At 42.2% G+C, this 25,966-nt stretch overlaps 1 protein-coding gene across 7 annotated transcripts in view; it reads right to left on the reverse strand.

Moving 5' to 3' along the window:
* The window catches only part of SLC23A2 (solute carrier family 23 member 2), a 130,372-nt gene that overhangs the window by 76,114 nt on the left and 28,292 nt on the right, over nt 1-25,966 (reverse strand). For 5 of the 7 annotated variants that reach the window (XM_058563159.1, XM_058563158.1, XM_058563153.1 and 2 more), the window contains exons 3-4: nt 23,270-23,372; nt 3,530-3,790 (exon numbers count right to left, since the gene is read on the reverse strand). In XM_058563159.1, the coding sequence (XP_058419142.1) occupies nt 3,530-3,637 (108 nt within the window). In that variant the 5' untranslated portion in view covers nt 3,638-3,790; nt 23,270-23,372. The remainder of the gene's footprint in view (nt 1-3,529; nt 3,791-23,269; nt 23,373-25,966) is intronic. The other 2 variants (XM_058563154.1, XM_058563157.1) reach the window with 1 other exon arrangement.

A 25,966-nucleotide genomic window follows, 5' to 3' on the forward strand; every position in this document is an offset into this window, starting at 1 on the left:
TTCTATCCTCTTTTTAAAGTTTTCTTTGGGTAGCAATGTCACTAGTGATTAAATATGGGCAGTGCAGTGTTCCTACTTTTATTATTATATTACAAGGTATTTTCTAACAGAACTTTCTACAACCCCAATTCCATGACATGAACTATTTCTTGATAAACATTCTCTGACAGGGTTTTGTTCTCCTCCTTTTGTTTCATCTCCTGTGCTCTCACAAGCTTTGAGGGAGGTCATGTTAACACCCTTCTTGGCATCCTGGTTCCAAGTCACCCTGTGGTTCACATGCTGAGCCTACACAGCCTCTCCCCTCCCGCTCCAACCCAGGATCTAACTCGAGTATTCCTCTTCTGCATCCCCCTTTCTTTTTTTTTGTTGTGAGTAAGATCGGCCCTGAGCTAACATCTGCCAATCCTCCTCTTTTTGCTGAGCAAGACCGGCCCTGGGCTAACATCCATGCCCATCTTCCTCCACTTTATATGGGACTTCACCACAGCATGGCTCCACAAGTGGTGCGTCGGTGCGCCCGGGATCCGAACCGGCGAACCCTGGGCCGCCGTAGCAGAGCGCGCGCACCCAACCGCCTGCGCCACCGGGCCGGCCCCTGTAGCCCCCTTTCTAATGCTTACTTTACAGCCTGAGCCCAGGGTAAAAATTCTATAACTTCCCCAGTTAAACTGCTCTAGTGTTAAATCAACTTTATATCACATTATATTTATGACCATCTACATATTATGCCCGCATTTCCAGCTCCCATGTACTTGCAGGGACTCCTGGTGAAGACATATCTGGAAATTCATGCTTTGAGGAACACTCCTTCCCAACTCACCACCCCTAAAAAAAATGATAAAGGGGAAAACCCCACAATAGGCAAGCCTAAAAACAGACAAGCCTTTCCGAATACAGGAAACATAAAGGAATGAACACGCTGACACTTGGGCCCACGAGGCTCTCAGCCTGGAAGACCTCAGTTAGGCAGCTCTCAGCTCCAGTGGAGAAACAGGGACTCGGGGGCTCCCAAAACAAGCAGGGGACCAGAACCAGGTTCCTGCTCAAAGCCAGGGGCCAGGACATGTCCTCACTCCTCATGTCGTGGTCTGCACCCTGGGGAAGAGAGTAAGACCTCCACTGTAGGGGCCGGCCCCGGTGGTGCAAGCGGTTAAGTGCATGCGCTCCGCTGCGGCGGCCCGGGGTTCATGGGTTCAGGTCCTGGGCACGCACCGACGCACTGCTTGTCACACCATGCTGTGGCGGCATCCCATATAAAGTAGAGGAAGATGGGCACGGATGTTAGCTCAGGGCCAGTCTTCCTCGGTAAAAAAGAGGAGCAGCAGCATCAGATGTTAGCTCACAGCTGATCTTTCTCACGGAAAAAAAAAAAAAAAAACAAGACCTCCACTCTAAGACCTAGTTCTGGACTGGACCCAGGAAAGGAAAATGCAAAACCACAGAAGGGGGGATGGTGGAAAGAGAGAAGAATATCTCAAAAGAAACAGTAAGAAGAGGATTTCAAGCCAGATGAAAATAGAACAATAGGAGAAATACTTTAAAATAAGTACATTAGGGTCCTCAACAATTTAAATGAAGAAACATTTCAAAACAAACACATTCATACCAGAAATTAAGAACCAAAAATAGGCAGAAATGAACCAAATAGAAATCTTAGAAATAACAAAAATAATCATTGCAATAAAAATTCAGTGTAACACATGACCGTACACAAAGAATTAGTACGCTGGAAAATAACACTCGGGAATCCATCCAGAAGGTAGCACTAGAAAAAGATACCCAAATCATGAGAAAGCAGTCAAAGAGGAATGGACATGGACTAGGACGTGCTAGTGTATAATTAATAGAAGTTCACTCAAGAGTTGAGAGCAAAACAAAGTTATTTTCAGAGGTACAAAGACAAAGCAGCAACCGTTCACAGACCCCCAGTGTACTTTAAAAGCAAAGTGATCTAAAAGGGAAGAAGAGGGATATAAGAGACAAGAGCAAATATGAAAACTGATGCCATATGCCAGTGAATTTAACTGCTAACTGTAAAATACCACAATTTGGGGCCGGTCCTGTGGCTTAGCGGTTAAGTGCGCGCGCTCCGCTACTGGCAGCCCGGGTTCAGATCCCAGGCGCGCACCAACGCACCGCTTCTCCGGCCATGCTGAGGCTGCGTCCCACATACAGCAACTAGAAGGATGTGCAACTATGACATACAACTATCTACTGGGGCTTTGGGGAGAAAAAAAAAAGGAGGATTGGCAATAGATGTTAGCTCAGGGCCAGTCTTCCTCAGCAAAAAGAGGAGGATTAGCAAGGATGTTAGCTCAGGGCTGATCTTCCTCACAAAAAAATAAAAATAAATAAATAAATAAAATACCACAATTTGAATGTGAAAAGAAGTAAAGCTAAAACTCTAGGCCATAATGACAAGGCGGACGGGTGGCTAAGGTGTGTTCAAGTTCTTGTCTCTCAAGTGGAAGAGGGGGAAGGTGAACGGGGCTGGGCTCTACGGCAGAGAAACGCAGCAGCGGAGACACTTCAATACCCAGGCATGAAACTTTCCTGTTCACTTTTCAAAGATGATCTAATTTAAACTTGAAAAACTGACTTGTCTCTTCCTCTAGAAAACCTGTGTCAACCTTAAGCCTTCAGTATAACAGAAAATCCAGTTTCAAAATTTCACTTTACAGGACGGAAGAAAACAGTGACGCCAGCTATAAAATGAGTGGAACATCTCTCTGTGAATTAATAGGGTAAAAATCAAACCATGAACGCAAGTCAGGTCAACCAATGTACTTAAAGATGCTCTGCTCACATCTTTCTTACTGAGCAATGCCGCAGAGTGAGGCAAATTCCAGGACTGCGTTTTAAGGAAACCTAGAATGGTATTCTTGCCATTAACCTCATTTCCAATACTCAGAGAAAAACATCTTGAGGCAAATTCCCTCTAAAGAGCTTTTTTCTTTTTTAAACCAACACTTTAGGTAACTTTACACACACCAAGTCATAATCCTACATCTGGAAAAATACTGGCATTGAATATAAAGAATGTGTGTAATCAGCCTTATCCGAGTGACACCACTTGTCCAAGTAAAACTACCTCTATCTCGGATGCTGCTGCCATAATGCACAGCATGGACATCTGGGTTCCAAACAATAAGTCATTCATTCATTCTCCCACCTTGCAATACAAGTCTGAAGTGGGGTTACAGGTTATTTCATAAGAACACATTTTCGGAGATAAAATTAAGCCTTCAACATCCTCCAGTATCCAGTAAGCACTGGGCCAGTTTTACAACGTTCCTAGCAATGCATGCTTCCTTCCTGGAGTTAATCCCATCAGGTGACTCCAGGCAGAGAGCAGCCCCTGAACCAGTTGGCCAACAGGGTTCCCAAAGACTCTCCCATGTGAAAAGCATTTGGTTTTCAAAGACCTTAACCTCTACTGAAAACATGAGTATTAAAGCTAATCCTATACTATTACTAATCACTTGAGAGTGATTCAAGGAGAAAGGCAGACAGGGAATGCTGTTACCGGGAGGGTGAAGAAGGCGGGGTGCTTCGCTTCGTCTTCATATTTGCCTTCGGTGGAACTCCCCGCCTCCATGGATTTGGATGTCGTGTTCTTGCCGATACCCATCATTAAGAGAACACAAGTGGTCTGGCCAGTGGACGGGAGTGGCTGGAGGTGAAGGCGTGTTCAAGCGGGCAGCCCAGGATCAGGGCTGGCTCTTCAGTGCCTGGAGCGCCCGATTCTCAGGCAGAGCTGAGCCCCACAAGCGCCATCTCTTAGCACCTAGGAAAACAGAAAACAGCCAAATCACCTCAAGCACACACACATCTCAGGACACATGGTCATCACGTCTCCTGCACGGAAAAGTCAGAGTACAAGTTCCCCCCGAACATCCAAAAATACATTACTTAATTACAATTTTCAAGTCCCCACTCTTCTTCATTTACAGTCACTCACTGAGTCTCAACTGTCCCCTGGAGAGAGGGACTACATTTCATCAAAAATATCACAATACCAGGGATACAAAATAGCAGAGGTATTTCTTTGACATGCATTACAGCATATATCTTATAGCCCAGCACTATCCAATGGAACTTTCTGCAATGATGGAAATATTCTACATCTGTCTTGTCCAATACAGTCGTCACTAGTCACAAGGCTATTGGGCACTGAAATGTGACTTGTGCAAAGGAGAAACTGAATTTTTAATTGTATCTAATTTTAATTAAAATTTAAATAGCCACTTGTGGCTAATGGCAATCATACTACACAATGCAGTTATAACCAATTTACTATGATTGGATGGATATTGAAATAATTCTGAATTCCCTACAGGTGCCCAACTAAAGGCAGGAGAAGGCACTCAAAAGCATAAAGAAATGGAGATAAAACCAACCTGGGATTAAATGGCCACACAGAATTCCAGGAAGGTAGCAAGATGACCTTTAAATGGGCTAAAATGAAATATAAAAAACAGAGCCAAAATATTCTATATCAAGTGACAACATAAACCTAAAGAAAAAATTCAACCAAAAAAGGGAGGAGAGAGGGGGAAAAGGGGAGGTAAAGTGTCAAGAGATAAGAAAGGAGCAGGAAGATCAACACTACTAGACCCACGACGGATCTGACATGCTCAGAGAATCTGTACAATACTCCTGGCTACGAGAAAATCTAAGCAAAAGTCAAAAGCAAGAAGCTACTGAAACAATCCTAGGCAGCCAAGTTTCAGTGAAGCAGAAGAAAATTAAAAACTCAATTTCAAACAACAGAAGCATGACTTTGACAATAAAAGAGATCCACCCAAAGATTAACAAGCATTTGGAGAATTTGGCGTCATAAATGAGGGCACAAAGGATCCCTCCAAGAGTTCGCACATGTACAATCCAACGTGCCTAGGTATGCCTAAATTTTTATGAGCAAGAAAAAAATACCACCAGCAGGCAGGGGTGAGAAGGGACAGAGAACATTCACTGGCACTCTGATTAGAATGATGTCAGAGCTCAGCACCAATTAATTTCCCACCGAGAACGAATAACCCAGCCAAGCTGTCCTGCAAATGTGAAGACAGACCTATAAGAAGTTTAAAAATACAAGCAGGAAACCTCCTGTTCAAGGAATTCTCTTAGGGACACTTTTCACTCAAAAAATACTTTGGATGAGCCAGGGAGAAAAAAAATGAACAAATAAGAGAAAGAATTATACAAAATTTGAGAATTCAATAGTTAGAGGGCAAAAAGGAAAAATAAAAGAAATAGTTGCCAGAACATCAAGTTGCATTAATGGAAGAGGAGCTAGGTGCACACATCACATGTGTTTGAGGTGGCTCTTATGGTTTAAATGTTCATGCACACTTTGCATTCTTGTTCATATCATATGCATGTCTGTTTAAAGCAGTGGCTCTCAACCAGGAGTCATTTTCCCTCCAGGGGACATCTGGCAATGTCTGGAGACATTTTTGGTCATCACGACTAGAGGAGAGCTACTAGTATATCTAAGACGGAGAGGCCAGGAGTGCTGCTAAACATCCTATAATGCATAGGACAGATCTCACAATAAAGAATTATCCAATCCCAAATGTCAAGGTGCCAAGGCTTAGAAACCCTGGTTTAAAGATATTTTCCTCCTCCCAAAAGTTGCCTCCCAAATGTGCCACATGAATCCTTAGCACAAGATCATGTTCCCCAAGGGATGCATGTCCCAGTTTGAGAAGCAGGGACATGCATATCACAAGACAGAGCCCATAACAGAGTAAGTCTATGGGACTTTGTGCAGTTTAGAGACTTTTTAAATAATTTTCCCTTTTCAATAACAGGGATGAGTGGGTCATTACATTTTTCCCTATCTTTTCTACTGCTTGTAGGGAATATGAGTACCCACTTTACTACGCAGTTTCCAACACATAAAGGTGGAGACTTTCTATATTCAGAGGGGAAGTTATGGACATTGCTTAGAAAACCCTAAAGGCTCTACCTGTAGCCCTGACAGAGGTGATGTATGTTAATTACTTAGAATTAACCTTTTTCCTACATTCTTATTTATAGTGTTTTACAACAATTAAAAAAAAAAAAAAACAATTCCTTGCGACAGGAAGGAATTTTGCAGAGGCAAAGTTTGCAAAGAAGCAGGACTGTCCCTTCATCTGTTCATCTGCTATATAGCTACTGATGGGACTGTTACTTTGCATGGCTGCTCAGGTTCCTATGACTCAAGACCTTTCCTTGAACTATTTACTGGTCCTTTCCTTAAATACATATTTCAGCTTCGCCATAGGCGTGGTTAGTCCTCTTCCTGAAGTGCGTGGATGTACCCTTCAGTGAGTCTCTGTCTCTCCTCACCTGGGGCCCCCTATGCCTGACACTCCAGGTACAGCGCTCAGCCTGCTGATCTGGTCACCCAGACACCACCAACAGGTGAGCCCAATGAGGCCAGCTTCCTATCACTTCAGACTGCCCCTGCCCACTGAAGCCAACTGGCCCAAACCCAGCCACGTCCCAAGGTGGATCAGAGAAGCAGGGACATGAGTCACTGAGCAGCTCACTGCACAGGAGATGGCCGGCACATCAGCTAGGACCACCCCAGAGGGTGCCAAGATAAAGCGGATATACTGAATTCAGCAGGAAAGAGGAGAATCTAAAGAGGCTCAAAGACGATAAGGATAACGGTCAGCTCTGTGGTTTGGGAAGGGACTTACTTATTGTGCAAAAGGTGGACAAAGCAGTACGCCAAGTGGAGGCAGGAAGATCTGAAGCCTGGGTATCTGTGCAGGTGAGAAATGGCTGTACGGCAGCACAGACGTGGGAAAAGAGGAAGGCAGGTGGTGAGAGAGAAACTGGAGAGCAGAACAGAACTAGCACCCACCTGTGCAGAGGGCATAGGGACAGGGAAAGAGTCAAAATGGCACTAAGGTCTCTAACCTGGGAGTCCGAGATGGTGATAACATATAATAACATTTTATTTCTGATTATGAAAACACTGTAGAGACTTCTTGGAAAGACAAAAGCACAAATCACATTTTAAAACACCCTCTGCAATCCCCACAGTACACCTATTTGGCAACTAAGAAAGGCTCCAACTACAAAAAACACAGTTGAGAACACTTCCCCGAGCCTTGTACACAAAAGAGTTGGCCCCAGCATTGGCACCCAGGTCTCATGAAGGCGGTAGGGGTGTCAGTGGACATTAAAGGGGAATGAACAAGCAGAAAGCAGACCAAGCTAGACAGTCAGAGTGGAGTTAATGCCCAATGAGGCAAAATGAATACAGGAATCAGGAGAGTACCTTTAAAATAATTCTAATTCGTTCGTATCCTCAGTGGAATTCAAGAAAAAGTCGTAACTAATGGACCAAAAAGAATTCTTGGAAATTAAACATGACTGCCAAAATAAGTCTGTTGGTAGATGCACTACTGGGAACCAAACTTGTAGATTACTAGAACAATTCCATAAATAGAGCAAGAAGAACAAATATCTGTATAAGAGGAGTCCCCATAGACAGATGGGTAATGGAACAGATGGATAAGAAGTCAAAGAAATGCAGACAAAAAGTATCCTCACATTGAAAACAGACTCAGGTCCACTGGACATCTCAGGCGCTGGGGAGGTGCTGAGAGACACCACCCACACGTCCCAGGACAATGTCTGAATTCCAGAGATCTAAAATCCTGAAAACTCGTCAGAAAAAAACAAAAACACTGTTTACAAAGGAATGATTAGCATATTGTCTTTTATTATACTATATATTATATAAAGACTTCTTATCTAATCGCAAAAAAACAGAAGAAAAAGCGATGTCTCCAGCATTCTGAGAGGAAAGAAGGCAGACCCTAAAGTTCCACCTCCAGACAACCCTCAGTGGTCCCACTACCCTTGAACATCCACCACTACCTACTCTATCATATACACATCTCATTCTTCAGAACTATGCTATTTAATGGTGATACGAAGTTCCACTGCAGAAATCACCACAACCCTGCTGGTGGTCATTTGGGGGACCATGTTTATAACAATTATAAATAATGGTGTATAACAGTGATAAATAATGGTGTTGTATAACAAACCCTTCGCACACTCCAATCCCTTGGAACAGCATCCTCAAAGAGGGTTAGACTGGCCCACTTCCAGCCCCATGGCCATTAGCATGCCAGCAGAGCTTTCCAATCCCACTCACCATAAGGAAAATGAGAGGACTTTTTAAATGTAGAATACATTTACTCTTCTAGGTTAATTTTACCTTTGTGTTTGTTTCAGACATGTTACATCCACTGCAGCAGCCAACCCTCCCCAGTGCCCCCATCACCGGGACAAAGGGGGACAGCTCCATCCTGACAAGACCACTTTCCAACAAGTACTCTGTATTCCATTTCTCTACCAAGCATGTGACCCTCACCAGCTACGCTGGGGGGACCCACCCACTCCTTTTGCCCGTCTCTTACAGGGCAGCAGCCTCTGGAATGTCCTGAAGACGTAGACCCAAGTGAGCATAAGACAAAGAAAGTGCAGGGCAGGATGCTCTGAGAAAGGCTTCGGGGCAGAGGGCTGCACAGCCTGGAAAGGCAAGGGCCTCACCCTTTGTGACAGAGCATTCCACAGCCAAGTACTCAAGAGTGATGAAGACAGCCTCAAGGCCAGAAACCACGCACCAACCTGAGATCAGAGTGTTTCATCCATGAGGCTGAACTTTCATGTGGGGAAATGCCAAGGCCCAGACGCAAATGCAGCGAAAGATAAAAGGCGGGGGGGGGGGGGGGGGGGGGGGGGAGTGGAGCTTAGGGTCTGTGTTAGAATGTGTGTTAAAACAAAAGGTAAAATCCCCCAGGGAATCTGACACTGGGCCAAGTTTGCCACCCACAGTCCCCCACCACCCCTCTTCCTAGTCCTTGCGAAAGAGAATAAGCAAGGTCACTGTTATCCTGCCCCTGACCACGAGTCGAAGGGAAAGGAGGGGCTGAGGGATGAAAGATCACTAATGATGTTCTCTAACAATGGAAACGATGACGACAACACAGTGAGGAATAACAGTAGTTTTCCAGCTAAGCCCCTCTGTGTGCCAGGCACATCTTTCTCTCTCATTACGTAAATGGCAATTATTTCTCCCTAGTAAGCATGGTATTACTTGATTTGCACATAAACGTGGAAACTGAACTTCAGAGTAGTGAAGTAACTTGCCCAAGGATACACAGCTTTAAGCAGTAGAGCAGGATTCAAATTTTAATCAGTATTCCTGTCCTAACAACGTCTATACAAGACAGACATAAAACTGTCCTTTAAATGCTCAGTTTACAGCCTACCTCCCTGAGCGAATCCAGTCCAGGCCAGCTGGCCTGTAAGCACTGTCTCCGCCTGATTTGCTGCACGGTTTCTGCCCTCCTTGTAACTTCTGAGGGAGCTCCGAGGTGCAAGGACCGCCGAGCTCCTTCTCCAGGGCTGAAGCCCACCCTCTTCAGACCAGGAGCTCCCAAAACTGCGCACTCTGGCCTCTCCGCAGCACAAGCCATCATCTCGTCAAGAGCACAACAGCCTCTTGTCTCATTTTCTTGTTCCATCTTGATGGCCCTACCACTAGTCCACACTGCAGCCAGCACGACCACGCGGCAGAAACTATCATGCCCTTTGATGGCATCCTAATTAGCCTCAGAACGACACCCAAATTCCTTAGCAAGGCTGCAGGGTCACTGTGAAGCTCACTGTGAAGCTTGGCCCCCCCTGTGCTGTCACTGTCTTTCAGTTCCCTGAAGGTGTTCGGTCTTCTTCTAGCCCTCAGGCCCTTGCACATGCTGTCCCTCCAAAATAGGCACCCTTGACCTCACTCCCTCCCATTGGGGCAACTCCCATCAGTGCTTCCTCTGATCACCACCATCGCAGTGTCTGGAAACCATGAAGATGGTTAATGACACAGCAAGATCATGTCCACCTGCCCAGCCAGACAGCTGCAGAACAAGGGGCAGTATCCACAGTCTGCATCCCTGGATCCTGGTGCTGAACTTGGCACCTATGTTAAAGGGTCCCGGAAATCTGTGGGATGAATAAATGATGCTTAAAAAAAATAACAGTACCTCATATAATTTAACAGTTATTCTTGCTTAATACTCTTACTAACTTGGGAAAGGAAATTAACAGTCAACATCAAACATATGTGGGTTTGTGTGATACAACAGACCCAGTAACGTCATACACACTGGGTATGTGTGATACAACAGACCCAGTAACGTCAGGGACACACACCAGGGTGTCGACATCACTGTTATCATTCAACTGACAGAGGGTGATGAGGGGAAAGACCAAAGGAAAGACTTGAAAGGAAAATACCAAATTATAACCGTACCAAGCCATGTGAAAACCCGAGCAAATCTATACAGAGACTGCTAGGTACAAAAGACATGAGCAGCGCTCCTTCGAGGTTGACTGACTCCAGCATTTCCCAAATGCCAGCAATAAGCATCTAGATCAGAAGGTGGCAGACTACTGCCTGGCCTGGGTGTGTATGGTCCCTGGCAAAGAATGGTTTTTCCCTTTTTCAAGGGTTGTAAACAACAACAAGGAAGAACCTGTGACAGAGGCCATCCAGCCCACAAAACTTAAGATACTTACAGAAAAGTTTGCCAACTCCTCAAGATAAGACAATGAATCCCGTTTAAAATGGCAATAATAGCATTAAATACTTAGCAAATTTAACAAAAAATGTGTATGGCCTTTACGAATAAAATTATAAACGATTACTAAGGGCCATAAAAGAGATCTGAATAACCAAAGAAACAGACTATATTCTCAGATAAGAAAGCTACTGTAAGGGTATTCATTTTCCTATAAACATAATGTATATAAATTTAATAAAAAGTCAATACCCCAAAAGGGGAGAAAAGAGGCTGGCAAAAGTTCCTGTGGAAGGATAACCAAGAACAGCCATCAATATTTGAAAAAAGAGTAAGAAGAATATATTCTATCAGATAGGAACTCTAACATAAAGTTGTAATAAGCAGAAGAGTTCAACATAGGTACAAAAACAGGTACAAGATCAGACAACAGAAAACCCACAAACCGACAGACATATGATACGAGAGGCACTTCAAATAAGACAAAGTATAGATTTTTCAACACAACCTGACAAGACAATCAGTTCACTATTAGGTAATAAAATCTAGAAAAGTAAAACCCAAGGTTAAAAAAAATAATAAAGCCACTAAACGATTATATAATGTTAGGGTGGGGGACTTCTTTCTTAGCATATCATTAAAGACGAAAAAGAGACAGAGGCTGAGAGATCTTGCAGCATAAAATTTTTCAGATTTCTATATGGAGAAAAATCACACAAACAAAATTAAAAGGCAAAATATAATATACATAAGATAATGTGTTGGTATCTTTACTATTTGAAGGGCTCTTACAAATCAATAAACAGAAAACAAAAATTCTTAATATAAAAATGGGCAAAACATATGAGCTTCTAATCTTCAATCCCCTCCAAATACAAATGGCAAAATAAATGCTCAATCCTTGTTTAAAATCAAATCAAAGTATACTGAAATGAGGTACTTTTTTTTTTTAACCTACGTTAGCTGTTTTTAATACCTTTATTTGTAAGGTGGTGGAGAAATAAACTCACACTCCTAATGAAAAATAAATTTGCTAATGAGAAGGCAATTTGGTTATATTCAAAAGAGTTATAAATACTCATATTCACCTCTAATATTTGTCCTGAGGAAATGCTACTTCTAGGAATTTATTCTAAGGTAATAATTAGGACACAAAAATTTAGCTAAAAAATTGTGCATATTAACATTATTAACAAGACCAAAAATCAGGAAAAATCTAATATCCAAACTAGGGAATTGAATGGTAAAATTGTGATATGTTCATACAAAGGAATACCATGGAGCCATTAAAATGATGGCACCGAAATATTTACTGAAACGGAAAGATGTTCACTCTATGTTACGTAAGGAAACAGGTTTAAAAAAATAGTGTGTAAAACACTATATTAAATGAAATAAGCGGGTCACAGAAGGACAAATACCACGATTCCACTTATACGAGGTATCTAAAACAGTCAAACTCACAAAAGCAGAGAACAGAATAGTGGTTGCCAGGGACTGACGGGGAGAGGGAGGTGGGAAGTTGCTATTCAATAGGTATAAAGTTTATTATGCAAGAGAGTAAGTTCTAGAGATCTGCTGTACCACATCGTGCCTAGAGTTAACAACACTGTATTGTACACACTTAAAAATTTGTTAAGAGGGTAGATCTCAGGTTAAATGTTGTTACCACAATAATAATAATAATAGATATCGATTTTTAAAAATGAGGCAATGAGTGAAAAGAATTAAAGACAATTTACACAATGAAAAAAACGGTATGTACGGCACTAACCCACTGTGTATGTGTTAAGTGTACACACACCCATACACACACCAAAATGTTAACCAAAGTGCTGACCAGTGGGACAGAAAGGGACTTATTTTCTTCTTTTCCCTCCTCTCCATTTTCTAAAGTTATTTACTTAACAATGAAAGATATGCCCACTTTCTCCCCCAACAGCCTGATGATCCACATCAGCATCCGGTTCTTCCCACTATTCAGAATCAAATGCAGAGAAGTGGACGGGTTCCCCTTAACAAGGTATCAGAGCTGTTCAGTCCTCTCTGCCGAGAGGTCAGGACACAGCTCTGCAGTTACAAGGCCGTGCGGAATCAAGTTCTCATGTCTAAAGCTGTGAAGTAACTTTCGTTGTCAAAAGAGAATGGAGAAAAGCCAAGGTTTTGTCAACTACACTTAACAGGTGCAGGGGGAACTGACCATAAAGAGGTGTGTACCCATCACCAAGGCTGCCCCAAAGAAGTGGTCCTCGGCTTTGACTTCATGTTGGAGCCACCTAAGAACTCTAAAAAGTACTACTGCCTGAGTCCCCAGCCCAGAGAGTCCAATGGCAAAGGTCTGTGTGGCCTGAGCATCTAGATGTTTTAAATCTCCCCTGTAGCTGGGTTAAAAACTACCACCTTAGAGCAAGCAGGAAATCATTAGTCTCAAAAAAAAAAAAAAGTCAACCTCAAAATAAATGTAAGCCTGGCAGAGTGGAAAAACAGCAATTTGGGAAATTCTGCTCTAAGTAGAAAAGCAAAATATTCAGATCTTTAACAAATCATTCAATTCCCTAAGGACTGAACCACCAGCCCTCCAGCCACCAATAATCATACAAATCAGAATAACAGCTTTTAATTAGTACTTATTTCATCAGCTATTCAGCCAGTGATCATTTCTTTTGCACTTAATTTTTTTATCTGACCATTTCTCCCTTGATTCTTCAGGAATCAGCATCAGCTCTCTCACTGCAGCTGACCACGGCCGCCTGACTTGGAAGTATGAGGGTACTATCCAAACAGAGGCTTTAAGGGCTGAGCTGCTCCTGGAGTTAACCACCAAGACGTTTTGCGTTTCTTGGAAGCACAACCACATCCTAAGAAAACGTGCCCTCCCAGCATTAGCACCTAGCAGTCCCTGGTCCAAAGCACTCACTGGCTGAAAGAATTAATCACTGAATCCCCGGGAAGGGGAGACTCTCCTTGTGTACAATTCATCTCTATATTCCCAGCTTTTAGCACAGAAAAGACACTCAATAAATGTTAATGAGATATACATTTACCCCAAATACACGGCATTGAATGAATACACTGAAAACACAAATACATGGCAAATTCATCTTTTGATCTAGACACATAAACCTACAATTCTCCAAAATGATATAAGAAGAGTAAGAAAGAAAAGAACAGAGAGAATAAGAATCAGTGGTTCATGTGCCTAAGACTCATTTGGGAGACTTATTCAAAATGCAGATTTCTTCCACGCAAATACTTGCAGACAAATGTTCAAAGCTGGTTTTACTGTAACAGTCCACAACTCAAGACCTCCAAAGGTCCATCAACAGGTGAATGAAGATGGGCACGGATGTTAGCCCAAGGCCAATATCTTTCTCAGCAAAAAGAGGAGGAGTGGCAACAGATGTTAGCTCAGGGCTAATCTTCCTCACAAAAAAATTTTAAAAACCAAAATACAAAAAAAACAGGTGAATGGATAAACAAACTATAGGGAGTCCACACAAAAAATACTCACCAATACAAAGGAAGCAACTACTGATGTACGTAACAACGTGAAGGAATTGCACAGATTCTATGTTGAGCGAAAGAAGCGGGACACAAGACATGCTGCCTGATTCCCTGATCCACAGTGACAGGAAGCAGACAGTGGTAACCAGAGCAGGATGACAGCTGTGCTCCCAGGGTGTAACTAAAGGGAGGGACTCCAAAGGCAGAAGAAGGAACCTCAGAGTGACAGAAATATTCTCTATCTTGGTTGTGATCCTGATGGCCCCATTTGTATGTATATCCATTTACTGTATGTAAACTATACTTGAATAAAATCTATTTTTGAAGAAAAAAAGAATTTAAAAACTCTTGTAATCCCACCAACTTAAAAAATGTCCTCTCCCCCAAATTCTGATTCTGTAGACTTCCGTTGGGACCTGGGAACCTACGTTAACAAAAGCACGAATGTTCTGATGCTAGCGGTCCTCAGATCACCCACATCCTTGGGCACGCAAGCTGGGTGGGATAAAGAGATTTTCTCTGCTTGCGTAAACCTACCTAGAAGGTGACAGTATGACTAAGGAAGACTTTGGGATAAGGAAACAAAATCTCTACTTGCCAAGCGGTAGTTTGGTCCTTCCCAAGATACAAAAAAGGTTTCAGAGCTGGCCAGGTTCAATGATAAAGCACATTTTAAAAGCCAATCCACAGCTCTCTGCTTAAATCCCATCATTACGGGATTATAGTTGATCTGTGGCTGCTCCATTAAATTCTGTTAAATGCTAACATTTGACCTAAATGCTTTTAATCCAAGCCAAAAAAATAGATTATTGGAACAAATACTCTCAACTTATATATGATCAATTTCCTTTAACGAAACGACTTAAAATGGTTGCCTAATACAGAGTCCTGCTTCAAGGAGTTTACAATCTGATGCTCATCCTAGCTAGCGTTATTCCATTTAAGCAGCAATGAATGAACCTGTAAGGAGTGGTTATTATTTGATCTTGTGATGACAGCCATAGTCACAGGGTGTAACTAAAAAACCCCAATCACCCTGCAGCCGTTTCCAAAACACTCCAAGACCCATTCCTCTCATTTTCCAAACTGCAAGTCACTGCCCACTAGTAGGCCATGAAATCGACTCAGTAGATCTCGACCAGAGTTTTTAAAACAATGAAATTTAACAGAACATAAAACTTCAGAGCACATCTCAGAAGATACGGGTAGCCTAGAGTTTCCAGGTCAAATACTCGGTACTGTGGATCAGGCAAAACAAGCCTAGAAGTCACTGATGTACCTCAAGCTCTGCCCAGTGACACAAAAGGCGTATGTCAAGCTCCCAATTTAAATCAGGTGATTTGCTGAGCTTAAACTCACAGACCCACAGAAATAATCTGCCAAAGTGGTACAAGATGATAGCACTGTTACCAAAACATCCTAATATCTCCCCGTCCTCTCACCACAACGATGGGGAGGGGACCCAGGACCATGGCCTCAGAGTGGCCTCTCTTTAAAATCTATGGGAGCCCTAAACCAAACCCCCTCAAAGACTACGATCAAGAAAATCACTGCACGCCAGTGAGCTGTGTCAGCCTTCTGTCACTGTCTTGGTTTGTCGACTTGTTCTCTTGAGAGGAGGAAAATTAAAAGAGAAGTGGGATAAAACCTGTATTTCTGAAGGGGAACCCAGGGTTGGTTGCCAGGTTCCATTTCAGAAACCACCTGCTGAGAACTCCCGGAAGACCAGTGCATTAGCGGCCGCACGCACAGGGCCCAGGAGGGCCCATAGCAACAACCCTGCTCTGAAGGTGGAAAGAAAGGGCCCCTGGACAAATACTGCTGGTCTGCTGAGGAATCACCTAAAAATGGAGTCAGGTTGTCAAAGTGGGCCAGAGATGATGCAAAGCTGCTAGATAAAGGTGGCAAATATTCCTGGAACACCCATGGGGTGAGGTGGGTGAGTAGGATCATTCCTAATTGAAAGCAAATCTTTTATGGAGCATGAAGTGAAATTCACAACCGATAAAATGAAACAGAAGAATATGTCCTGCCTGTACAAGACTCCTTCAGTCTCTTTTAGAGGCTTGGTCAGAGAAGCCCTTGGTATAGAATAACTCCAGGCCCAAATTAAACTCTAAATCCTAAAAAAGCTCTTAAATCCACCCTGAGATGGACAGTTTTGCTGATATCAGTTTATACACAACCTGAGCCCTGGAAAGCGATGGTCATGCTCTCCAGATGAGAAGACATGACTCACTGCTCACTTAGGGGAAAGATGGAGTCAAGCTACAGTGAAAGGTCAAAGCAGCAGACATTTTGTTGGTCTGGGGGCTTTAAAATACAAAGATTTCAGTGACCTTTGTTTTTCTGACCTAATGTTGTAGGTATCAGATGCTGTGGCTGGTATCATCCAACAGAAACCTCTTCCCCAAACTTTATTTAAATAAAATTATGACAAGACCTTAAGACTCATCATCCTCACCGTGCCTCTCCTGCCGCAGGTACCATCCACACAGACCACGCTGACCTGCAGTCCCCAGGTCTTAGCTCAAGAAGCTTCCTCCTCCAAGAAGCCTTCCTAAATTCTCTGTCCCTCTTCTGTGCTTCCATGGCACACGGCTTCTTGGTCCAGCCCCCCGACCAGGCAGGGATGGGGCAGGGACATAGTGTCCATCACGTAAAAGGCATTCAAACATCTGGAGAAAACGTGAATATTTTCCATGGACCAGCTAGTCCTACACCCACAACAAAACCCCCTCAATTCTGAACCTCCCAGATTCATTCAGGGAAGTCATGAGGCTGGGACATGAGAGGGGAGAGGGAGGGAGTGGAACAAAAGGTATAGCCTGGGGCCCAGAATTAAAATATAAATGTATATTTGAGAAAACTCAAGCAGAATTAAGATGGGTTCTATTGCGTTTATTTCTACTCTGTGATTTAACATATCACCTCTTGTACAAATTGTTTTTTTATTTAAACACTATTTTAAATGTATTCATCAGTCATCACAGGAGCCACTGAAAAGCTAACTTTATATGGAATTTTAATGAAAGATAAAAACATGTGCAGAATTAATTGACTGCCTGTCATATCCAAGATACAAACAGGATTTCACTTAACCCGTATAAAAATTCTGGAAGGGTTGTTAATATCTCCACTTCACAGTTTAAAAACAGGCCAAAGAGGTTGATTTACCCTTGGACAAAAGCCAAGGGCAAGCGGCAAGCAGAGCAATCACTCTGAGTGCGCAAAGCGGCTCCCGTTCCCTGACAGACTGACTAACAGAACAGGCTCTGAAGACGAGCAGCAGCGAAGGCCTGAGAGGTGATGCCTGAAGGTCATTTTGGAGGGAGTGAAGAAAGCCTCCCAGTTACCGTCAGAGGATGGAAAGAAAGGTTTCTCTTCTTCCACATCTCCAAGTGACCTCTGTCATTTGATGTCCCCCCACACACTTTCCAGTATGACAGCCTTGGGTGCTAAGGTAATTTCCAGGGAATGGCTCTGCCCTGCTGACCCTGTCCCCTCTGTGCGGCCGCCCCAGCTCCCCACTCCATCCTCCCTTTCCAGGGGATGACTCCCACCTTCTCTCCTTCTGAAGAGAAAGCCTTTAGAGGGCACTCGGTCACCTCCAGCTACTGTTGCCACTGCTGCCCCCCTGGAGAAGGCACGTGTGCTGGGAGAAGCATTTCAAATAATCCTTCACTCCAGCCCCAAGCTCACTGTATTTACCAGCCCTCTCCCTGAATTACTCTCCAGACCAGACCATTCCTCCTGGGAACGGTCTCATCCTTTCCTCCGCCCCAAGTGTGAAAACCACATTTCCTTCTCTCGCCTGCAGAAAGAGGCCGAGCTCCACCTTTCCCTAATTTCTAACCACCCGTTATACCTGCTCAGTTTTGCTGGACTTTGGCACATTTGCTTAGTCCTCTCAACCACCTGCTTTCTTCCTATGGTCTGAAAGAAATTGCATTTGCAAATCTCTTCTGCAATATCTTTTTTCTCCCCACTCCACCCCTGCTGCCCCCTAGTCCAGTGTACCAGAAGTTCCATCTCCTCCTCCTCAGACTTCCCCAAGAGAAGGAAAAGGGTGCTCTGAAATTCTACCCACCCTGATGGATTACCTGGTGGCTGAAGAGTGAGTCTGCCTAAACTGCACAGCTATTACCTAGGCTGGGACACTAGAATTCTTCTCCAGGTTAACACCAAGGACACAGTGACCAAAATAATAACTTTTCCCTGACTTTCAATAAATGGGAGCCTTTTCCCTGACCCTCAATAAACACAAGCCTGTGAGTATGTTATACATTTATTTTTCTGCAAAGGAGTATGTTCCTCCTAATTCATAAAAAACATATCCCTTCAATACAGAGACTACATCAGAATCCTATGCCACAGACATATTGCTTTACTTGGTGTCTGAACCCAAAGTTTTTACAACCTCAAAACCTTAAAAGGATTTAAAGATAGATGTTAGCTATAAAAGAGACTCCAGCTCTCCATGAAGTTTGTTTAATCTACATGCCTTTTTGCTTGTGTACTTCCTTTTCCCCAAACCCCTAAAATTCTGCATAAAAGAAAACGTATAAGAGTACAGAGCACCTTGAAGTCCCAGGACTGGACCTCACTCAGAAAATAAGGTAAATGAGCACCTGAAAATCATTGACTCTGACATTTTAATTGTTGCACATCAGGTTTTTATCATCACTTTTCTCACATATTTAGTATAGGGCACTATCTTCTAAGCATTGCATAAATGTTAATGTTCAATTATTTAAGTAATGTCTGACAGCACTGAGAAAGACTGCAGATTTTCTGATAACCCAGCTGAGCAAACCTGAGTCAAAGGCTCCTCACTCACCTACACAGACACATGCACACACAGCCATATATTCGCAGAAAACCAGACACACGGTCACAGACAGCAGCACACATGGAAACACACCTGTGGATCTAGATGCACACACAGACACAGACACATACAGATTCTGATTCCCCAAAGCAGAGCTTATGTACCAAGAAACGGTCTTACCTGTGGAGTGAAATCTTACCCTATCCACAGAAATATTCTTTAATCAGTACCCTACCACCAATTCTGCGCTGGTGTCTGTGTAAGGCTGGATAGTCCTGGTGCTCAGCATGAGACACTCAGGTCCTGAAGCAATTTCGGCTTTTATAACCCACACAGGCTCGCCAAAATTGTATAACCACACCACCTAGTCAGAAATGCTATCTATTTATATTACACAACAGCCACCACCTGGTTACAAACGGTTACTGCATGCCTCCAGTATGCTCTGCTTACCGTCCGTCTGGAGCAGGTTTCTACGTGGCAGTCTGGATATTCTACTGTGGAAACCAAGTAGCTGCTAGGATTACATTTCTCAAACCCACAAAAATAAGGGAAACTAAAACCTATATTTCCAAACCCTTATGTTCAGATGAACAAGTCCACCCACACTGCTTTCAGCTCAGAGAAAAGGGAGATTAATTTTACTCCCTGGTAATTTTTCATTTCCCCAAGCAGGGTCCCAAAGACAACTGTTTTCAAAGCTCAAAGACTTTCAGAGACTAAAAATAGATCTCAAGGTATGACCTTTTCATTAGATGATAGGCAAAGCCAACAAATCACTGTAATATTGACAGCTAACCGCTAGAGACCAGTTGACCGTGGCATCTGGTGTGCAGGTCCCAGCTGCAGAGGCCCCACTGAACAGTGGAAGTGCCCATGAAGACACAAAAAAGCACACACATGCTGACCATCTAGCATCGGTAAGAGGGAAGAAGCCACAGCTGTAGTCAGACTTGGTCTTTTCTAGTCCTGACTCTAGGCCAGGGCCTGCCAGACACCTGGGCAGTGGGCACCTCTGCCCCTGGAGAGGTGCTGTGGGAGGACAGATACCTACCTCCATCTTCCCAACACCCCAGGCTGCCCTTCCCAAATCCAGAGAGGGACCATGAGGCTCAGCTGAGAAACAGCCAGCCCGGAGGGCCCCTAGGATAAAGGCAGAAGAGGAACCAGGACAACTTCTGGACAAAAGCAGCTCTAAGTGTTACTTATTCATGAATAATCTTAAGGAAATCAGCAGTGAGCATTAAGAAGCACAAGCCACTTGACTAGAGGAGAAGCCATAGCAGAAGCTGGGGAGACGGTTGGGAGCCAAGCGCTCTAACTGTTCCGGGGCAGGAGAGTCACCACCACAAGTGCCCAAAGCACAGGTCACATGTGACATACCCCAGCCATCAGGTCAACATGCCCAAGTAGACCAGACGCCCCTTGCTCCAAGGTGAGCTAAGAGGAAAAATCCAGGATGTGGCCTATGAAAAAAATACTCCAGTTTCTGTATCCTGAATACAGGAACTGTACTTAGGATGTTCTGTGAAGACTCGAACCTCAGAAAGGTTCTACTGCAGGAACCAAAAGAAAATTCCAATTTGGCACAAAGGAGAAAAGAATAAAAAGCTAATGAAACAGTTGGCACGAAAAATAAAGGAAACAAGATCAGACAATTATATGAAAAAAAAAGACTGAGACCAAGAGACAACAAGCTGGGGTGGGGAAAAATTCTAAGGAAACCAAAAGCACAAAATTAACTTAGAAGCAATAAAGAGAAGTGAAACTGTAGAAAACAGTAGAAAATTGAAAGGTGGAGAAGCTGGAGAAACTCTGTGAGACCAAGAAAGGTCCAGAAAGGCAGTAACAGTTCAGAGATGAGACCCATGGAGGAAAAAAAGCAAAGAGCAAAGCCAAGACATGAATAATCAGTGCTTCTTAACTGGACTTGAAAACAAAAAGAACAAAGAAGCCAGTCATGTTGTATGATTTCATTTATATGAAATGTCCAAAATAGGCAAATCTACAGTGACAGAAAGTAGATTAGTGGTAGCCTGGGGCTGGGGCGGCAATGGAGGACAGGAAAGGGGAGTGACTATTAACGCATTAGGATTTCTTTATGGGAGGAAGAAAATGTTCTAAAATTTGTAGTGATGGTTCCACAAGTCTGATTTACTAGAAGTCATTGAACTATACCCTTTATTTATTTATTTATTGTGAGGAAGATCAGCCCTGAGTTAACATCCATGCCAATCCTCCTCTTTTTGCTGAGGAAGACTGGCCCTGGGCTAACATCTGCACCCATCTTCCTCCACTTTATATGGGACGCCGCCACAGCATGGCCTGACAAGCGGTGCATTGGTACGCACCCGGGATCCGAACCCAGGCCGCCAGCAGCAGAGCGTGCACACTTAACCACTACGCCACGGGGCCAGCCCCTGAACTATACACTTTAAATGAGAGAACTTTGCAGTAAGTGAATTATATCTCAGTAAAACTTTTTTTAAAAAGAACAAATGGAACAAAGATATAAAAGATACAGAATAAAAACTGTTCTGAGATTAAGAAAAATCTGAGTATAGAGATTACAAGAAAACACCAGGTCCGTGCAAGATCAGAGAGAAAAACCTACACTTGGACACATTTCAGCAAAATAATTTAACTACAGTATGACAAAGTCATAGAAACATCCAGATAACGTTTGGTTTACTTAAATAGTAGCAATGATGAAGATTAGCCTCAGGATTTTCCAAAGCAGCATTAAATGCCAGAAGTTAACAGAAAATGAAGATCTATAGAGAACTGAGGAAAAGATTTTCTCAAAGAATTTTATATCCAGACAAGTTGCCCTTTATGTGGGAAAACCAAAAACTGCAGTCTCAGATATGCATGGGCTGAGAAGGAAAAAGGAAAAAAAAAAAAAAGATTAAGGCTATATTCTAACCATATAAGATGAAAAATTCAGAGAGGCCAGTAATATACGGGCTACTAATAATGTATGCCAACCAAAACCATCAGGATCGGGACAAAACTAAATAATGAACATAAAACCGGTTATAAAACTGAACGCACACATCAAATTATTCTCTATATGTTATATAATGTAAAAAATGTAATTAATAACAATAAAGCAGATCAAACAAGGGTACATTAATAAAGACTGAAGATACTAAGAAGATGCTAAAGCCCTTCTCCCAATCAGACAGAAATGGAAAAAATACCATGAGATCTTAGCTAGGACAACTGGAGAAACAGGTTTTTTTAAATGTCTTTTACTTATAAGAAACCACTATTAGAATTTGAAACAGACCACAGACTAAAACAAACTAAACCTATCAATTAGTTAAAGTCATTAAAAATATTCTCAGATGTGTCAACAAATGCCCAAAGGGGCACCAATGTATGGTGACGGATGCAAACTAGACTTTTGGTGGTGAACACGATGCAGTCTATACAGAAGCTGAAATATAATACTGCACATCTGAAATTTACACAACATTATAAACCAATGTGATCTCAATAAAATAAAAAATGAATAAATGTCCAAAGACAGACCTTAAACAAAGCGAAACAAAAATAAAGCAACATTAATGTGGCTTTATTGTTATTTTTTTTTTTAAATGTCACACACAATGGAATTCATGCCAGAGAGTATTAAATGCGGAAAAAAGGGTCGTTTTACATTATTAAAGTATAAAATTCACAATAGAAACATTATGTCCATTTTTATGTTTCGAACATTCACTGAAATAAGACCCATAACGGTTAGCAATACAGAAAAAAATGACCAACAGTGCATAAATATACCTATCTGTCTCCAAGAAGATGGGGGGCAAGAGGGTGGGGGATATGAACACGACCCCATCTCCATGTTAATTTTATTTTGTATTGATTAGACAATCTAGCCAATATAACAAGTAAGGCTAACATAATAAGTATCAAACTTTGCACCCCATAGAAAATAGAGCTTTATTTTCAGTGGCTAAAGAGCACTTGTGAAAACTGACCATCATGCCAAATGAAAATTTCAGCCTCCACATAAAAGGAACATTTACATTTCTCACTGCCTGACCATAATGCCAAAAAGAGAAAAAATAATTATCAACCAAGATAGTCTAGCAACTTCAAAATTTTAATTTTCTCCCAAATAACTGTTGGGTCAAAGGTGAAATTGAAACCGTAAAAATACTCTCACAATTAAACAAGAAAGAATAAGCAACAAAATACCCTAAAGAAAGTAAAAAGAAATTAAAGAGAGAAAAATTAGCTAGGAAATAAGCAACAGAATTGATAAATTTGGTAAATACATCCAAAGGGCCCCTTACACAACCCTCCCAAGGCCAAGGTAGATACAGACCTTTCATTTAAAAATGCACGGGGGCCCAGGTGGCTTCCCAGGCAAATACTGCCAAGCATTAAGGAACAGTCACTTCCCATGCAACTCAGACAGCTCCAGAGCACTGGAAAAGGACAAAAAGCTTGTCAGTTATTTTAGAAATCTACCATAATCATGATCCCAAACTTGACAAAGCACAATAGAAGTGAAAAGGCTAGTGTTACAAGTCACATCAACAGGTAGAAAGAAAACTGCAAGATCAACAGAAAGTAAAAAGGCATTTGACAAAACTCAACATCAATTTTTGAATAAAACCCTTAGTGCCTTGCAACACAGAAGAAAAATGTCCTCAAAAAAGAATCCCTATCTCATGCCAATAGCCAATGAGATACGTACCCTGAAAAACCCAGAGGGGGCCCATCAAAGCCAGAAACAGAAGGAAGTCTGATGGCTTCATCATAGAAGACTGTTCTGGAAGTTCTAACTAATACAATAAGATTATAAAGTTCAGGGGCCAGCCCGGTGGCGCAAGCGGTTAAGTGCACGCACTCCGCTGTGGCGGCCCGGGGTTCGCAGGTTCAGATCCCAGGTGTGCACCGACGCACCGCTTGTCAAGCCATGCTGTGGTGGTGTCCCATATAAAGTGGAGGAAGATGGGCACGGATGTTAGCCCAGGGCCAGTCTTCCTCAGCAAAAAAAAAAAAAAAAAAAACAAAGAGGAGGATTGGCAGATGTTAGCTCAGGACTGATCTTCCTCACAAAAAAAAAAAAAGATTTTAAAGTTCAAATATTGGAAAGGGGAAAACAAAAGAATTATTTATAGGTAATGGGTCAGAAAATGAGTTTAAAAAAAAAAGCACTAGAATAAGACACTTCAGAAATGTAGCCAGTTACAAAACGAACATAGATGGCATGCACCAGCATTAACCCACATGATGCCCCCCTTTTTGAAGCACTGTTTACACACATGCGCAAGTGTGCTAAGAAAGCAGATGGCGATGCAGCACACAGTTTACAGAGGTTATCTCTGTCAAGTGAGATTAGAAGGGTTTTTTCTTTGTGTTCATCTGATCTTCTAAGTTTTAGTTATGCCCCTCCCATACTGTTAGGGGGCAAAATTAGCAGTAGCTCAGTTCTTAGTACTTATATAAGGTTAGTACATTCAGGACAAAAAATAAGGCAAAACAACTAACAGGCTAAACTTGGCCAAATATTGAAAAAAATGTTTTAATTCTTCAGAAGTTATTATGTATTTGAAAGTATCTCATTTTATTAATGTAATCTCTGATGTATGTTTTCCCTTTAAGGACAAAATCTAAACCACATTTTTTTTTTTAAAAACCTTACACATTTAGTGATTATCTATTTCTGCCTTTCCAAATAAATGTTACATATTGATATATCAGTGCCTCTACTGTTGTAAAACTGTGTAAAAACATCAAAGGAGATTTAGGATTATCAACTGGACAAAAACTACTACTCTGATTCTGTAATAAGCCAAACTGACAGGAAAAATATTTCTATGAACACTAAAAGCAAATGTATTGACTAACAGCACCCTCTAGTGTTACGATATTTAAATGGCACTTGGTAAAGGCAAGAAATTATCAAATATAAAATTGTTTTTAAGAAATTATTTTGGAAAATTTCAAACACACAGAAGAGTCGACAATTAAAATATATTTCCATCTCATATCCAACTTATTTCTGACTATGCATTGTTTTGATTCACGTGGCAACTTCTCCATTTCATTAGCAGAAGTGTCAGAGACCAACAGGTGTCTCCAAGAGTCCTCTCTCCTTCAATTAATTAAACTAATAAAAACCCTGATTTTAAGGTGGGCACACAAACAGCTCGATTCAGGCAACATTTCCCAGTCTCCCTTGCAGCTAGATGTGGCCATGTGACTAAGTTTTGGCCAATGGGATGTGAGAGGAAATAAGCATGCCTTCTCCTTTCCCTCTCCCACTGGCTGCAGGAACCATCTTGAGCCATGTTAATGAATCAATACTCTAGGAATGGTGAAACGATAAGAACAAAAGAGCCGGATTATGTGAGAAAAAAGCTTTTACTTCATATTTGGGTATATTAGAACAGCCAAAACTATACCCTAAAAAAAACACATGCAGAGAGAGAAACTCTGGCAAGACAACAAATTTGGAATAACCCCAGTTACTAAATTTTCAAAAGGAATGGATCAGTACATATTTCAAACCTGGCTGAATGTTATTCTCCTTCAGAGGGACCAAATGGAAGGATCATGATAAACAGTAAACATCTGAGCAACATGAACAAATTCATTGCTCACATTGACTATCAAAGATTTATTAAATTGGCTCCTCTGACAGACACATAAAGGCTGGCCACTCACTCACAATCTCAAAGCATGACTCGGAATGTGTGCTGACAGCGCATGTCAGAATTCGGCAATGAAAGTAAAAACAAGCATATCCAACTCTGAAAGTAAGTCCGTTATGAAGACTGCATCCTTCAAACTCAAGATTCACATTACAGGGTGTCTTGGTCAGCACCATGCAGTTAAATATGGGGGTAGTGGGAAAGCAGCACTGCACTGGGAATCTGGAAGCCCACACTGTAGACCATGCACAGTAGCATAGACCACGGGCGGTGGTGTAAGTGTAGGAAAGTCATTACCCAGTGGACCTCAAATGTCTTGCTCTGTAAAATAAGGGTGTTGGCCTACATCTGTGGTTTTT

The sequence above is a fragment of the Diceros bicornis genome, chromosome 19 (genome assembly GCF_020826845.1).
Source record: "Diceros bicornis minor isolate mBicDic1 chromosome 19, mDicBic1.mat.cur, whole genome shotgun sequence".
NCBI lineage: Eukaryota > Metazoa > Chordata > Mammalia > Perissodactyla > Rhinocerotidae > Diceros > Diceros bicornis.